At 45.0% G+C, this 17,174-nt stretch overlaps 1 protein-coding gene across 4 annotated transcripts in view; it reads left to right on the top strand.

Moving 5' to 3' along the window:
- Nucleotides 1-17,174, top strand: part of RBM26 (RNA binding motif protein 26) — a 999,243-nt gene that overhangs the window by 65,968 nt on the left and 916,101 nt on the right. For all 4 annotated transcript variants that reach the window (XM_085622082.1, XM_085622081.1, XM_085622080.1 and 1 more), the window contains exon 2: nt 7,896-8,014. In XM_085622082.1, coding sequence (XP_085478208.1) covers nt 7,896-8,014 — 119 coding nt within the window. The remainder of the gene's footprint in view (nt 1-7,895; nt 8,015-17,174) is intronic.

Genomic DNA, 17,174 nt, shown 5'->3' with positions numbered 1-17,174 from the left:
CAGGTTCCCTGAACGCCAGGGGGAACAAACTCAGCCGCAGGTGCATGATTGATCACAAATGGTATCTTCACTCAGAGGTGATGCAAGGTCTCTTTCGACAGTGGGGGAGAGCCTTGGTTAGATCTATTCGCCACCGAAGAGAAAGCGCAATGTCAGCAGTTCTGCGCGTTGGAATTTCCAAGGCGGCACTCGCTCAGTGATGCTTTTCGTTGCGAGTGGAGTTGCGGTCTGTTGTACGCCTTTCCGCCTATACCACTTCTGCCCAGAGTGCTGAAGAAGATCAGGCGCGACTGGGCACAAGTCATTCTTGTTGTTCCGGATTGGGCACGAAGAGTCTGGTATCCCGAGCTGCTCAACATGGCCATCGATCCTCCGATCAGACTGCCTCTTCGGGAGGATCTACTGTTGCAGCAGCAGGGGACGGTCCTCCACCCGAACCTGTCCAGTCTTCACCTCCTTGCGTGGAGATTGAGCGGCGCCAGTTGATGTCTTTCGACCTGCCTCCCGAAGTCTGTGACGTAATCTTGGTAGCCAGGCGTCCCTCCACTAAGATGGTATACGCCTGCCGGTGGAACAAATTTGTGGCATGGTGCACAGCAAAGGCTGTGGATCCCCTTTCTGCCCCTCTTTCTGAAGTACTTTTGTTCCTTCTCTCTTTAGCCAGCAGGGCTCTGCTCTGGGCACTATCAAGGGCTACCTTTCAGCCATCTCTGCCTTTCTTCTGCTGCCTGATCAGCCTTCTCAATTCAAGTCCCCAGTGGTTAACCGTTTCTTGAAAGGCTTAACACATCTTTTCCCTCCAATCCCTTTCGTTATGCCTCAGTGGGACTTGAATCTTGTGCTGACTTTTTTAATGTGCGCTCCCATTGAGCCGCTTCATAACTGTCCTTTATGTTTCTTGACTCTTAAGACTTCTTTCCTGGTAGCCATCACTTCTGCTAGAAGGGTGAGTGAGCTCCAGGATCTTTCTTCAAAACCTCCTTTCCTGTCTGCTCATCCGGATACGTTGGTTCTCAGGACCCGTCCATCCTTTCTTCCTCAGGTGGTCACTACCTTCCACATCGGGCAGACCATTAATTTGCCCACCTTCTTTCCGTCTCCCCATCCTTCAAAGGAGGAAGAGAGGGTCCACCGTCTGGACACAACGTGCGCTCTATTATCTGGATCTCACGAAACAGTTCCAGGTGGATGATCAACTTTTTGTTGGCTACGTGGGTGCCAAGAAGGGTCGGGCTGAACACAAACGCATTATTTCTCGATGGGTCATGTTGTGTATAAAGGCTTGTTACTCTGGCTAAAAAGGAGTCTCCAGTCGGGCTACGTGCTTACTCCACCAGGGCGATGGCTGCCACTACTGCCTTGGGAAGAGGAATGCCTCTGAATGACATCTGTCAGGCGGCCACGTGAGCATCGCTGCACACGTTCACTAAACACTACTGCCTGGACAGCCAAGTCCGGAGAGACGGCTTCTTTGGCCGTTCTGTTCTCCAGCATTTTCTGGTATGATCTTGGTTCGCAGACCCACCACCGGGGTTGGTATTGCTGGGGTATCTATTCAAAGGTAAGGAATCTATAACTAAAGTGTTTCTTTCAGATGCACAAGTTACTTACCTTCGGTAACGATATATCTGTAAGAAACATTATTTAAGGATTCCTTACTGCCCCACCTAACCTCCACGTTCTGCGAACTGATTTCTAGGGTCAAGGACATCCTTTCAGGGCCCTAAATTTGTGCACCAATGGTTTGTGTCTTGCATGGCTCTGCATTTCTGGTGCGGAAAGTCGTGTACAGAACTGACGTTAGCGCGGCGTCTAAGTAGCTGCCGCGGCGTCATCCCGGCGACGCCGACGACGGGCGCGGAGCCGACCGACGCCATCTTCCAACGTGCAGAGGTACTACTGACTAAAAAAACTTTCCAGATCCAGTCTGACGCCTGGGGGTAATTCTAAAGTAAGGAATCTATAACTAACTAATGTTTCTTACAGATATATCTTTACCGAAGGTAAGTAACTTGTGGTTTACAGTACCACATTATGGATCAGGAAAAGGCATTGCCTGCAGTTAAAGTAATATTTGTGTCCATGTGTTAACGCTGTTCAAACTTGTATTTATGGTGGTTCATTAACACATTAACGCAAAACCTTTATTGTTGGGGCAAGCGATCTAAGTACATGTTGAAAGCTCAGACTGTACTACTGACAGTAGTTCCGGTATAACAATGTGTACACACGTTTTCAATGTTTAGCAATATGAGGCTATGCGTACTGCTCCCAGAATGCTCTCTGATTAGATGCAAATGTATGCAGAAGCTTGAAAGCAAGATTGATTTTTCTTTGCTTTCAAAATAAAATGTTCACAAAAAAATGCAATCATATTTTGCTAAACAACTGTAACATTTTAGGTACCGTTTTCCAGCAGCATCATTTAGTAAAATGTGTTCCTGTATGCTAGTATTTCCCAAAAATATTCATAATGGAAAATCGGTGTAACCAGTTTTTATTGAAAAAAAATTCATAAAAATAAACAAGCACTGATAAAGCCAATAGGCCTGAAATTGTTGTTCAGCCTTTTTGTTTTGTCTGTGCGTGACTTGTGTTGGCATGTGTTTTGTAAAACCTTATTGGTGTGGGAGCTGCCGGGCCCTCATTATGAGAAATTGGCCTGGCATATGCTGTCCACTAGTTATTGTGGGAACCTTGCACCAGTCCAAACAACCCTTATTGATGATAGGTTTAAAGACAACCTTTATTGAAAGCTATCCTAGTGGTAGCTATGGAGAGCAGCCTTCAGACTAAGTCTTGAAGGAGTGTATAGCAGCTTGATTTACCAGATTATAACCTCTTGAATTACTAAATGAAAGGAGAACCACACAAGGTGTATATATGTGTGTATATGTGTGTGTGTGTGTGTGTGTGTGTGTGTATATATATATATATATATATATATATATATATATATATATATATATATATATATATATATATTATCTACTGGCGGTCGCCAGTAGATAGTTATAGTTAGGACCGTGTTTCCATAGGAAATCTCAAAATTCTATTTTGACTAACTTTGGCGCCGGTTGACGAATCCTCGCGAAATTTCAAAACTAATGGGGCGCTCCGTTCAGCTCCTACCCTGAAAGTCTCGGGGTGATTCGTCAAGCGGGGCCGAGAAAGGGGGGTCCCAAAACGCGTTTTCCCCATGCATTTTTCCATAGGACCTTTAGACACAGCTACAGCCCGAACGGCTGAACAGAATTACTTGAAATTTGGCAGAGAGGTAGCCATAAGGTCAAGGAAGTGGTGTAAATCTGTTCAGTATTTCCTGAGAAAATAGCATTTAAAAGCATATCAATATCTATACGCGCGCAGGGTGCGAGCACCCTAACGTGCGCGAGCGTAATTATGATTGGTGGTTACATGTTAGTCAACGTTCGAATCGGTCGAAATCAGGAAGTGTCGGCCGCCATTTTGTTTGTTTTCAGTGCGAGAGTGAAAAAGGAAGGTGGCGAACGTGAAAAGGGGGCAGGGTAGAGAGTTCCTGACCCCCTAGCCTTTGTCAGGGGGTCCCTGAAGGACCCCGAAGGCAGAATTATTATTATTCTTTTTTTGTTTTCAAATCGCGGGGTGCCAAAAAAAATAAATAATTTTAATACGTAGTTTATTGTAAAATAAATATATAAAAAAAAAAATAATAATACGTAAATAAATTAGCATTTAAAAAACCGTACAAATTCACTGAAGAAACCATAGGTTTCACACACGTTATAGTTAGGAATTAGCATTTAAAAAATCTTGCAAATTCACTTAAAAACCATAGGTTTCACCCATGTCAAAGTTAGGTGGATATTTCACTCGTAAAAAACCAATGAAATTCCCCCGTTATAGTTAGTTCAGATAACTATAACTCGCGTGACCGCCACTCTATCACAAGGATGATGTCCTCAGTGATGTCATGAGTGATGCCACTGACCATGTCATGAGTGATGTAATATGTGACGTCATGAGCAGTGGATTGCGGGCGCGCGAGTTATAGTTATCTGAACTAACTATAACAGGGGAATTTCATTGGGTTTTTTTCGAGCGAAATATCCACCTAACTATAACATGTGTGAAACCTATGGTTTTTTAAGTGAATGTGTGTGTATATATATATATATATATGTGTGTGTATATATATTTATATATATATATCTATCTATCCCCACCCCAAGGTAGTGACACAGGAGACCCACGGGGGGACGTGTGCAGTGGGAGAACACAGCCGCGAGCCACGTACTATTCAATGGGGAAGTTGCGGTTGGAATTTTAGAAGTTAAGGACACTTAGGAGAAGACTTTGAGCAAACCCCTTTAGACTTGGGGGTTTCTAGGGCCAGCACCCACGGGAGCACCGTAGTACTAGATTTACCTCACCAAGTGAAGCCGGATGCATAGGTGTCAAATGGCGTCCGGAATCGTCGTTGATATCAATGGTGATCTGCTGCAAAGTGGTGCTGCCGGGAAGGAGAGAAGTGTCCGGTGTGATCTGAGCCTGGATCGAAGATCAGAAGAACCTGAAAGCAGAGGGGACAGAGTCTGGGTCACTTGCCATTGACCAGGGACATGATAGACGAATGCCCACCGATGTCTGGTGTTTCAGGTGCGAAGAGGTGAAGCTTGACTCTGCAGCCAGGAGGCGTCGCCGACGACCAGGAGCTGGATTCGATCTGTCCCACGAAGGATGTCGAGTGCTGCGGTGTCGGTGCCCGGAATGGACCCAACTAGCCTTGGCAACAGCAACCCACGCAGGAAGAGAAAAGATGCTTCGGTGCCAACCAACAAGGTCCTGTGGACTCCCCAAGCGATGGAGAGTCAGGGCACATCTGGAGCAACCAGGTAAGCCCAATTAGCAGTAAAGTTGCCTTCACAGGGAACCACTAGTCGACGGACTAGGGATCGCAAAGGGACCTCGAGAGAAAACACAAAGGGCCAGCTCACGGAACACTCGTGGAGTGTAGGCGGGCAATCTTCGGTTCAAATGCTGCTTGGTGTCAGGGCTACAAGTAACCCAAAGCTCAGCTGTAGGAGTCGTTGGAAAGCTGATGCTTCTGCAAATGGTCAAGCTATCCAGGGGTTCAGGTTCCGCAGTCTTCCACTAGGGATCCGAATTGCTGATCTAGACCCAGAAAACGATGTTGACAGGAATCTGAGTTTTTCTGCCATATTAACCACCCTTCAGGGTCTAGGTTGGAAATGTTGAAGGATGTATTAGTAATAAATGACTGCAATGCATCAAGGGACAGATCTGTGTGATTATCCCATCTTGGATAAGCGCCCAGATCAGGAGAAGTAGGGGAATTCAATTTTTTTCTGAAGTAGCCAATCCAAAGAAGGTCGTTTGAAAAATGGTAGAATTCAAAAACATGTGGTTTGGGATAAGGCAAGCACAATGCAGATCGACCTCAGTGACCACGGAAACCCACCTTCTGTGTTGCAAAATTCTTCGGAGTCCGGCGGGAGCTTCGGAGATGCAAACCGGACAGATGCATCTTTGGTACCTACCAAGCAGTAACTCATTTACTCCAAGGGAGATTCTTCAGTCATCTAGTTCAGTGTAGATCATCGAAGTTCCAGGATTCAGCTACAGAGTTTCGTCCAGGTGTAATCTAAAGTCCTGCAGCCAGGGATTCCTTTCTAATACCCAATGAAGAGGTTGGACAAACTCTAGGTACCCACCTATGGGAGGGTCAGGAAGGGGGGTGGCTACACCTATTTCCTTTGTCCAGTTTCGCGCCAGAGCAGGGGCTGGAAGCCCCTGCAACCGGTTTGAGCTGGACTATGCACAGGGACACCAAATGTGCCCCCAGTGCTGAACTTCAAAGCATTCTTGGAGTGCACCCACCCAGCCCCAATACACTAAAGCCTGTCTGGGAGGTGGTGACACCTCTCTGTGACAGGAACCCTATTGTCCACACCTCCCCTGCTGGAGTTTCGTCCAGCAGCAGGAGGGCAGACTCGTGTCTGTGGCTCTCAGCAACCATTTTGTGATGCCAGGGCTCTTTTAAGTTGGTACCGGGTATACCGGTGCTGTCATGTCTCTCCCTCTAGAAGGGTGGGATCATACTCCCACACCAGTTAATGGTTTGGGGGTATGATTCCAAGGTGTTTTGACACCAAACACGACATGTTTCCGCGCAGCCATCCCAAAGAGAGACAGACAGAATTTTAATAAACGCAAAGTGTCATGGTTAACGCCAGATCTATGAGGGGCTCTATTATTAAATGAAGTCTCAAAAGTGCACTCCTGTCCTTGCATTAAGTGCAGATTTACAACTTTTGTGAATTCACAAGACTTTACAGAAGTGGGCCAAGTAATAGTACTCCTAGAAAATATTTGTGAACTGCATTTTAGCACGAGCAAATATGCAGGTGCAGATTTGCTCATGCGAAAATCTTGTGTGCTCGCAAGTTCACTTACCCTCCAACCACTTTTTCCCCCAACCCTGGAAGAAGTTTTATGTCTGCCACTGTCAGGAGCAAATTTCCAACCTTTCTCAGTATGGGAAAAGATTAGAGAAGAGTTGGTGAAAACACTTAAAACATGCAAGTTAGTAGGTTTGCACAGACGCAAAAGGGCATTCCAACCCTGGAACTGATGCTTACCTTCAGCACCAGTATGTAGATCTGCGGAAACGTGGCAACATAAGGGAATTGCTAGTATTCATCCCTACTATGGAAGGATCCCTTGCATAATCACAGATGCTATTTTGGAGCTCTTATATAATGAGATTGCTGCCATAATTTGTCACCGCATTACATGGCACAAAAGGGACAAGTGGATTTGGTTACAGTAGATTTATGAAGCAACCTGCCCCATGGACAAGTAGATATTTTATTAAATTCCACACCACTGCTGAAACACCTCCAAAGCAGCCCTTTTAACTTTGCACCTATAAAAATGAGGTCTCAAAATGTCTGAAGTTCATCTAAGGTAATCAAGCATGCGTTTCCCACTGCTCATACGTAGTCTAGACTCTGGCGGTGCCTCACAGCAGTAAAGTTATGTATACAGTGCTTAAAATCTCCAGTAGTGTTTAAGAAAATCGCCCCTTGTGGTCTTATGCAGCATCCAACCACTATCAGAGAAATGTGTTATATAACCCCAGTCCTCCCCCAGTAGACCGTCAGGAGGGAATGAAATTGAGGGTAGGATTCTCTAGGAAGAGGTTGTGCTCTCTTGGAGGCGACAGTTGATAAGTTGCCACCTGCCAGTGGTGGTTAAAGGGGAAGGGAACCTTTCGGGTCTGCTCTTATTGTAATGCCAAGAACTCGTGGCGTATCTGCGTCTCGCTGGCGCCTCTACATTTTGGTACCCCAACTGTAATTCCCCTCACTTCTGCAGTTCTAGTTTAGTAATGGGTGATTCAGGCCTTTCAAGTTGGACCGCCTCCGAAAAATCCTCTTTGGCACCACCTTCTCCACGTGCAACCTCTAGGTCGAAAATGGCAGCATTGGCCTCTACGCTTTGCTCCCCCTCTTCCCCATTTCAGTAGTTTCTTGCTTACCTATTGGTACATGGCTGACACTCACCAATTCTTCAGCTACTCAGCGATTGATCCACCAGCATGTATCTGTCTTGCATGGCTGCACTCACAGCAACTGGAACAGTTTGCTTGCAAGCGCAGTCCACGTTTTGTAGAATATTCTTACAGGATTTTACATTTAAGCCTGGAAGCAGACCTGTTCACCTTTGTCTAAGTGCACCTCTTACACTAAAATTATGGGATCATGTGTTCGTCTTTTCAAGAGGATACATGATAAATTCAGTTTTTGTCTTTCAACCACATTTTGCCGTAATAACATGTAATTTTGTGTTTGTTTTCTTTTCTTGCTGAATGAGTTGTATTTATTTTTCAGCTGCGATGCAGATCCTTCGGCTCTGGCAAAATATGTCCTTGCACTGGTGAAAAAAGATAAGAGCGAGCGAGAACTGAAGGCCCTGTGCATTGATCAGCTTGATGTGTTCCTCCAGAAGGGTAGGAGTCTTGTTGTGTTATCAGTACACAAAACTAAATACCTATTCTTTGTCTCATATCTCCTCAACTACAATTAAAAACTATGTGACCAATATCAGCATAGAGAATAGTTTTCCTGAGCATATGCTCAATTACAGTTTTAGAGAAATACCCAGGCATCTGTAGTGCCATTTCTTTGCTGAGGGACTATATCTGAAGTTTGTACACTTTGATCAGCTCTAACTTTGTGAATGTTATCCTGCTCAAGCATTTTATTAGTAAGGGTGTTTCCTATGTTAAAAACGCAGTGTGTGGTGAGATAGGTGATTTTCCATATCCTAATTTTTTAAATTTTATTTTACAGAGTTTTATATAACGCAAACCTGACCCGAATCTGGTATCAGAGTGCTTTACATAGCACCAGTTGCGTTACATGAGGACACATTCATTTTTGTTAGGCACAGGGAGATTAAGTGATTTGCCCAGAATCACAGGATGTTCAGCGTCATTGCCAAGACTCAAACCCAGTTCCACATTTACTGTATGTCCATAGTAGCCATAGAGGGGGTTTCTGCATCAGAAGAAGCTCGTGGTCGCTATTTCTGATACTTTCTGGTGCCCAAGAATGATGGAGGACTTCATCCTATCCCAGACCTGCGTCCTCTCAATTTCTTCTTGAACAAGCATTGAAAATGCAATAGGTCTCGCCTTTTATTAAGTTAAAGCCATTTGCTTTGCTAATGGTATTGTATCGCAAAGCAAATGGCTAACTTAATGAAAGGCGAGACCTATTGCATTTTTAATGCTTGTTCATTTTTGAGAGGGAGTGTACCGCCCTTCCTAAGAGTGACATGATGCGTTTAATTGGAGCGAACCGGCACTTCTCAGAAATAAAGCAGGAACAGGGTTGGTGCAGATCAATGTTTCCATTTCAAACACTGCCTATCAGAGGTCGCTTTCAGTTTCATCCTGAATTTTAGGAGGGTTGGTGCTGCTCTATTTTTATTGAGGGGGAGGGGCTGTTCCAGGTCCTGGGGACACAATCTGAGGGGGCTTGTTTTTGAGAAGTTTAATATTTCTGAGATTGAACTGCCTCAATAGGAAGATAAAACCACTGCTGATAAAAAAAAAAAAGTATCGAGAGGTGATATAGTTTAGATGAAAACCGCAGTGACCAAAGATAAAAATAAAGTGTGTCTGTGTGTATTAACGTACAACAGGTTTAGTGCCGCGTTTGAGTGCAGAGCCCTGATAACTAAACCGTGGTGAACAGCAAAGACTAAACGGTCCCATTTTTAAACCCCATATGATTCTCTTAGGGAGCGGCAGTTTGTGTTGCAGCGAAGCACTTTTGAAGAAAGTATCAAGCGGTGAGGTAGTTTTGGTAAGAACCGCTGTGTCCAAAAATGAAATTAAAGGGAAAACCATTTCAAAGCGTGTATGTGTATATAAACGCGCAACCACGGGTTCAGTGGAGCGTTTGTTTGTGTGCACGGCGCTGTTAAACCGCGCGCTTGGCGGGGGAGCGGACCCTTTGAAGTATGTTGCCGAGGGCGCCAGTGGGCTGAAGCGCTTCCCCAAACGGATTGCATGGCGGCACGATGCACGTGATTTTGCGCGTGTTCGCCATGCAATCTACTTTTGGGAGCACTTTGAAATGCCCCTTTACTAGAGTCTCGCATAGCGATTGCGTTAACGCAATAGCTAGGCGAGACCTAAAAAGGAGAAATTCAAGATGCTCATGCTTGCAGAAGTCCTGTCTGCCCTGGACCCCGAAGACTGGGTGATAGCATTGGACTTGCAGAATGCATACTTCCACATCTCCGTCCTTCCTACCCACAGACGTTACCTGTGGTTCATGGTAGGTCACAAGCACTTTCAGTTCACTGTGCTCCCCTTTGGCCTTACCAATGACCCTTTGGTGTTCAACAAGGTAATGGTAGTTGCAGCTCATCTGTTGAGTTCAGGGATGCCAGTCTTCCTCTTGCCAACTGACTGTTGAAGGCTGGTTGTCCCAGGCAGCTGCCTCCCACCTCCAGACTACGACGGGCCTCTGGAGTTTATGGGACAACATGCCGAAGTCACGCCTGATCCCTTCTCAGATGCCTCCTTTCATCACATCTGCTCTGGACACAGTGCAGTTTCTGGCTTATCCTCCCGAAGGGCGAATCCAGGATATTCAGGCTATGATACAGAAGTTTCTGCCTCTATCCTGGGTATCAGTGAGTCTGTGGCTGCTAGGCCTCATGACCTCCTACATCTTGCTTGTGACACATATGCTGGCATATGCAAGTGCCGGCAGTGTGACTTAAAGTTCCAGTGGGCGCAGCATCAGGGAAATGTCTTCGACATAGTCCATATCTTGAAGGGCACTAACGAACTGTGATTGGGTCAGCAGCAGACCCCTCTCCCTTCACCAACCAGATCTGACAGTAGTGACAGATGTGCCACTCCTGGGCTCAGGTGGCCATTTTGTAGAGGTGAAGATTAGAGGCCTTTAGTCTCCAGCGGAGTACGGACTCCACACCAACCTGTTGGAGTTTCCACTTATCCGACTGCCATTGAAAGCCTTTCTACCCTCCATCAAGGGAAGGCTAGTGGATGTGTTCATGGACAACACTACCGCCATGTGGTACTGCATTAAACAGAGGGGGCGGGGTTGTGGACTCTTTATCAAGAGGCCATGACTCTGGACATGGCTGGAAGATCAAGGCATTTCCCTGGTGGTTTAACTCCTGGTGGGCTCTCTGAACGCCAGGGTGGACAAACTCAGCCGAAAATGGCTAGCAGGTTATGAATGGCATCTCCAGCTGGAGGTTTTACAAGGTCTCTTTCAGCACTGGGGAGATCGGTGGTCAGATCTGTTCGCCACCACTGAGAAGGTGCATTGTCGGCACTGCTGTGTGCTGGACTTTCCAAGGCGGCTTTCTCTCTGAGATGCTTTTGGTCTCGAGTGGAGCTCTGACCTCCTACCTCCTTGTATGCCTTTTTGCCAATACCACTCCTGCCCAGAGTTCTCAAGAAGATCAGGAATGATCGGGCCCTGCATTTAAATCTGCTACACATTGGCCAAGAAGCAACCCCCAGAGTGTTTGGGTGCTCATTCTATCAGAGCAAAGGCTGTGACCACTGCATCAGAACTCTGAGTTCTGGTCCTGGAATTCTATGAGGCGTCAGCGTGGGCCTCGCTGCACACATTCACCTAACACTGCTGCCTTGACAGTCAGGTTTGTCGGGATGGGCACTTTGCCCGTTCGGTCCTGCAGGACATTCTGGTTTTAAATCCTTCACAGCTATGCCCCCCCCCCTCCCCCCCCCCCCCCCTGCTAAGCCTTTTATGGGCTATTTGGGGTAGTGCGCGCTTGGGCCCCTGTAACTTTTTGACCACAAGGTATCCACACCAAATTTGTGTCCTTTTCTTGCAACATCATGGAGACAAGGGCCCAAAACATTTTTTGATGTCGCCTCACTACGTTTTGGGCCCTTGCCTGTCGCGGGTACTTGGGCCTCCCACACAAGTGAGGCACCATTTTTACCTGGAGACCCGGGCGAACGCTGGGTGGTGGGAAATTTGAGTGAGGCCGGTGATGCCACAACTTTCCTACACAAAAATGTGTGAAAAAAGTGATTTTTTTCAGCTAAAATTGAGGTTTGCAGGAGATTCTGGGTACGGAAACGTTGGGGGATCCACGCAAACCTTACCTCCCTGGAAGCCCCCGGTGTCTACTTTTCAAAAATGTGTGGGTATAGTAGGTTTCCCTAGATGGCCGCCGAGCACAGGGCCAAAAACACAGTTGACCCCCTTGCAAAACCAGATTGTTTTGACATAATTAGTTGTTTGTTTCTACAGCGTGAGCATTTCGCAACAATATTGCAAGGAAAATGTGACCGACATTTTGAGGTTTGCAGGACATTGTGGATAAAATAACTTTTTGGAATTCACAAGAGAGACATCACCATGAACTCCCATGGGTTTATGACAATATCTACAGTTGGTGGGTTATTCTTACATGCAACGTACACCTTGGCAGAGAAACTAAAAAGACAAAGATTCCTGCACAGCCATCTATTCCTCAAACACACACACATACTGGTTGGATTTGTCACGAGGGCGAGTGATGGTTCAGTATATTAGATTTTATTAACAAGAGATTTCACAAAAATGAAATGCACTGTCAATAATTAAATGGACAAAAAACTGAACCAATGACTCGCAACTCATGAGCTGTAAAGCCACGGCAAGGCACCAACCGCTTTACAGGCCATTCACACACCTTTCATACGTGATACACACAAGACCATTCACACCACCAGGCACAAAAACAACACATTACAACATTCACAAAAAGGGACAAGGTACACCCTGATTCAGAAAGACAAATATTACTGTACAGCCATCTAATCCTCAAGTGCACACACATACTGGTTGGATTTGGCACGAGGGTGAGTGATGGTTCAGTATATACAATTGTATAAGCAAGTGATATCACAAAAACGAAATGCACTGTTAATAATTGAAAGGGTGAGAAACTGAACCATTGACTCACAGCTCGTGAGATGTAAAGCCACGACAAGGCACCAACCTCTTTACAGGCCATTCATACACCTTTCATACGTGTGACACATACAAAACCATTTACTCCGCCAGCCGCGGACCCATCACAATACAACACTCACACCAGCAGACAGCGCCATTCAAGGGCCCATCACTTTCACATGCCCACATTCCTGACACAGCAACTACACAAGCTGATGGATTGCGTGGAGTGGCACTCAGCTAGCAGTGTGTGTAGTGACCAGCAGCAAGTCACTACTCACACACCACCAGCCCGAGCGCCTGTCCACGCACACCGCTAGCCCAACACCAGTCACGCACACCACCAGTCAATCGCCAATCCACGCACACCGCCAGCCAATCGCCAATCCACACACACCGCCAGCCAAGCGCCAGTCCACGCACACCGTCATACATTTTTTTTTTAAACAAGAAAGAAAACACATTCATTGCAACTAAATACAAAACTAGAACTACAAAAACAACAGCAGTAACTAAAGACCTCATTCTATTGCCAAACGTTAAACTGAACAACTATATAAAACCATACAGCCCAGGCAGTACACTATTAGACTCATGGCTGCTCCCAAAATCTCTTGAGTGTGATACAGTCTGAAACATGTGGGCACACGCAGCCCATGATTAGAAGGACAATTGGCACTGTGCATACGACTCTCCTTCCGCACACCTCTTTGCAAGCAGACTCTACATCTCTTAAAGGGATTGTTTTTTTTGGGCGTGGGAGGAATTAGATCAGGAAAGTGGCGATCTTAGCCACATCCTCCACTACTCTAGGCACACTTGCCTGTTGCACAACAACAAGGCTGCCTATCACAGACTCCTGAAACTGAACAAAAGTCATCTTTGATGCAAGAGAACACTCCTTGTACACAACAAAAGCATTGAAAGTTGCTAAATTGAAGAGATGGATGGCCAACTTCTTATACCAAATGTAAGCCTTACGAATAGCAGTGTAAGGTTCCAACCTCTGATCTACTCTATTGACGCCACTCATGTGCTTATTGTAGTCTACAATGCATACAGGTTTGCGCACTTCAGCAACCTGACCCCAGACAGTCACAGGGGAAGTACTCTCCTCATGAATGTTAGTCAGCATGTACACATCCCTCCTGTCCACAAATTTCACAGCTAGCAGTTCCTCACTGCGCAAGGCACTGCACTGTCCCCTCTGAAGCTTTTTGCAAACAAGCTCTTTTGGGTAACCTTTACTGTTAGAGCGGATTGTGCCACAAGCAAAAGTGTCCACTTTGAACAATTCCTTAAACAATTGCGCAGCGGTGTAGAAGTTATCAAGGTACAAATGGTGGCCTCTGTTAAACAGTCCTCTAGCAAGATTCCACACAATTTTCTCTGAAACTCCAAAAGTGGACAGACAACCAGGGGGGTCAATAGTGGAATCTCTACCAGTGTACACCCGGAAATTAAAGACATATCCTGTCCTACTCTCAGACAACATATACAGCTTAATTCCATAACGTGCCCTCTTGCTAGGAATGTACTGCCTAAAAACCAAACTGCCCTTGAACAGGACCAAAGACTCATCAACAGATATTTCTTTGCCTGGAGTATAGATATCAGAAAATCGATCTACAAAGTGATCAAGAACAGGCCGAATCTTAAAAAGACGGTCACAGTCAGGGTGATCTCGTGGCAACGCCAAAGAATTATCAACAAAATGCAGCACCCGAAGCAAAAGCAAATACCGATCGCGATTCATAATTGCAGGAAATATGGCTGTTGCCATCAAGGGACTGGTAGACCAATATGAAGCTAGGAACGGCTTCCTTATCAAGCCCATCAAAGAAGTCAAACCAAAAAACTTACTCATCTCATCCAGATTTGTGGGAGTCCACCGGGTAGCTCTAGAGCGGGGCTTAAGTCTGGCACTGTTGTCCCTCAAAAACTGTTCAGCATACAAATTGGTCTGCTCAACAATCTCACCCAAAAATACATCATCCATGAACAACTGAAAAAACTGTATAGGCAAAACAATGTCACAATCCACTCTACACCCTGCATCACCACTACAGGCAGGCAGCACCGGCTGCACCATGTTTGGATCAACCCAGAGTCCAGCAATTCCAATAGGAAGCCTAGCAGCCTCAGGCTGCAATCCAGATGCCTCTTGCACCATCGGCACAGCAGTGTCCTCCTCTAAAACAGGCACTTCATACGCACTGAGAGTATCTTCATCATCCGATGACTCCATGTGGAGAGAGAACTCACGGCCTGAATCTTCCTCTCCCTCCTCTCCCTCAGACGCACTGTCAGTCTCATAATCCTGCTCAGAGGAAGATTCAAGAAGCATACCAACCACCTGCTGAGCAGTCATTCTACGGCTAGCCATAATGCTTACTATTAAAGGTAACTTGTCAAACAAGTCAACAACAAAAAACCCTTTGTAAAAAAAGAAATAAAGCTACATTTTGTTTATCACAAAGACCTATATACTCCAACACTATAGCACTCACTTGCCAGAATCAGCTAGAATCACCACCACCTACTCTGCACAGACACAGTAAGGACCAACAGTATCCCACTTTAAAATAAAAGAAAATTAGACATAAGACAATGCAAAACACATTGCAAAGATTTTCATTCACAAAACACTAACTAAATATGCTGCTATTATAAAACCACTTACAAAAAATGCATTCCTGTATGACACTAATACACATTTGGATTAAACACAACAAAAATAATTTTCTTACCAAAAAAATGCAACTACGCAAAACTGCAGACCAACCACTGCCGAAACCGCAAACAAGAAACAAAAACTTTGCACTAGAATAAAAAGGAGAAATAAAACATTAAAATCACATGCAAATAATTCACTAGTCCACACACTGTCTACCAGCGAAGCAAAGGTGGTAGGTGGGCCTAAAAGCCTAAGGCTGATCTGCCCCCCACAGGGAGCAGAAACAGCCAAAAAATTCACCCTCAAAAAGGGGGAACGACCCTTGCCCAAGGGTTCACTCCCAAACACTGTTAAGCTCATTAAAATTCCAATGGTGGTTAAAGTCACACTAAATCATATTCACTGCATTATTGGTGCATAACCGATTATAATTGGCTTAGTTTAAACCTGCAACAGCGTAACTGTCGGTAGTTATGTAAATTACAGGGACCACCAGGCTCTTCATAGAACTTATTTCCATTACCAACAGACCCACGCAAATGGAACAATTAAACGTACAAGCTGGTGTTGTTGCCCACTTTTACATTTTTTTGAGACAAAGTAAAGATTTGGAAAATGTGAACCTTTCTCAGCAGGTTATCCTGCTGACCTCTTCCACTTCATTCAGCTATGGGAGTATCTTGATTGACATTAAATTAAATATCCCAGTTAATGAAATGTAATAGGCTAATCCACCCTTTCATTCTCTCTTTAGTTTGTAAATGTCACAACCAAATTTTTCATAAAGTTACATTTAGTGCAATGGTCTAGATTGTGCAGTTTTAGTTGATTAACAGCAGTGTGCGCTGTAAGCTTGTTTTAATTTACCCAAGGGGAGCGACCCTTGCCAAAGGGGGCGCTCCCCGACACAAAAGGCCCTTTAATGTTCAGACTAAGAGGTGAGCATCGTCTCACTTTGTTTCAGTGTTCCCTGCAGCCCACTTCGTAAAACATTTCTTAGGAACCGAGGAAATAAATATACAGTTTTCAACAGTATAGACTTTCACATATCTTGAAAATACAAATTTTCATTTGAGGAGGCCAGTATTACTTTATAATGTTACGTTGTACTTTTCTCAACACTGAAACAGTTCCCAGGGCAGTGAATCCCAGTTAAACTTGAGTGTCTCCATTTTGTGCAAAGGCTTTAAGACACATTTTTGGTGACTTACTGACTAATGCAGCACTTACAAAAGATTTAATGTAATGAAAAATAAAAATACACAAAACGTGCCAATTATCAAACTTGATCCAGAGTCTGAAATATTAAAGCATTCATTTCTCATTACATATCTGGCCCTGTGTTACCTTTTAGCTTGCCAGGAAGAACATGAATACATTTTTAATTCTACCGAAGTGTATATCAATAGATTACATCTTGTTACAAGTTCTAGTACAAACATTCACCTCCGTAATGTTAGTGTTTTTTTTACCACAGTACCAATGGTAAAGCAGATGATGCATCGGACAGTAGTCTCAAGCAATCACGGCCATACTAAGCCCAGGTGAAGATTATGCCAGTTTTAAACGTTTCTGTGCATAGTAGATATATTATTGCAGCGTGAATCTTTCTGGATTCACTATGCTGTGCATTATTCCGCGATCTTGTGGTTGGGTCCGGATTCGTAGTCTTTTCTTTTTTTTTTTTTGTAGCTCAGGTGGGCGGCGACGACCCACCATTTGGTGCACCTCCTGTGACGTCGTCGTGCTTCCTGCGGAAGTCCCACCTTTGGGGCGCCATCTTCAGATTCTTTTTTCCGCCGTTGGGTCTGGATCGTCATCGGGAAGCTCCAGAGTTACAATCGAAGGAAGAAGAAAGAAAAGCGAGTTTCGTCGATAACTACTACGAAGATATCACAGGAAAGGAATAGATTACATCAGGAGCGCGAAGAAAGGAAGTTTGGCGACTTTTCTTCGACGCCCTTGGA

This window comes from Triturus cristatus, chromosome 8 (assembly GCF_964204655.1).
Source record: "Triturus cristatus chromosome 8, aTriCri1.1, whole genome shotgun sequence".
Lineage (NCBI taxonomy): Eukaryota > Metazoa > Chordata > Amphibia > Caudata > Salamandridae > Triturus > Triturus cristatus.
This window is presented reverse-complemented; position numbering and strand designations above follow the sequence as displayed.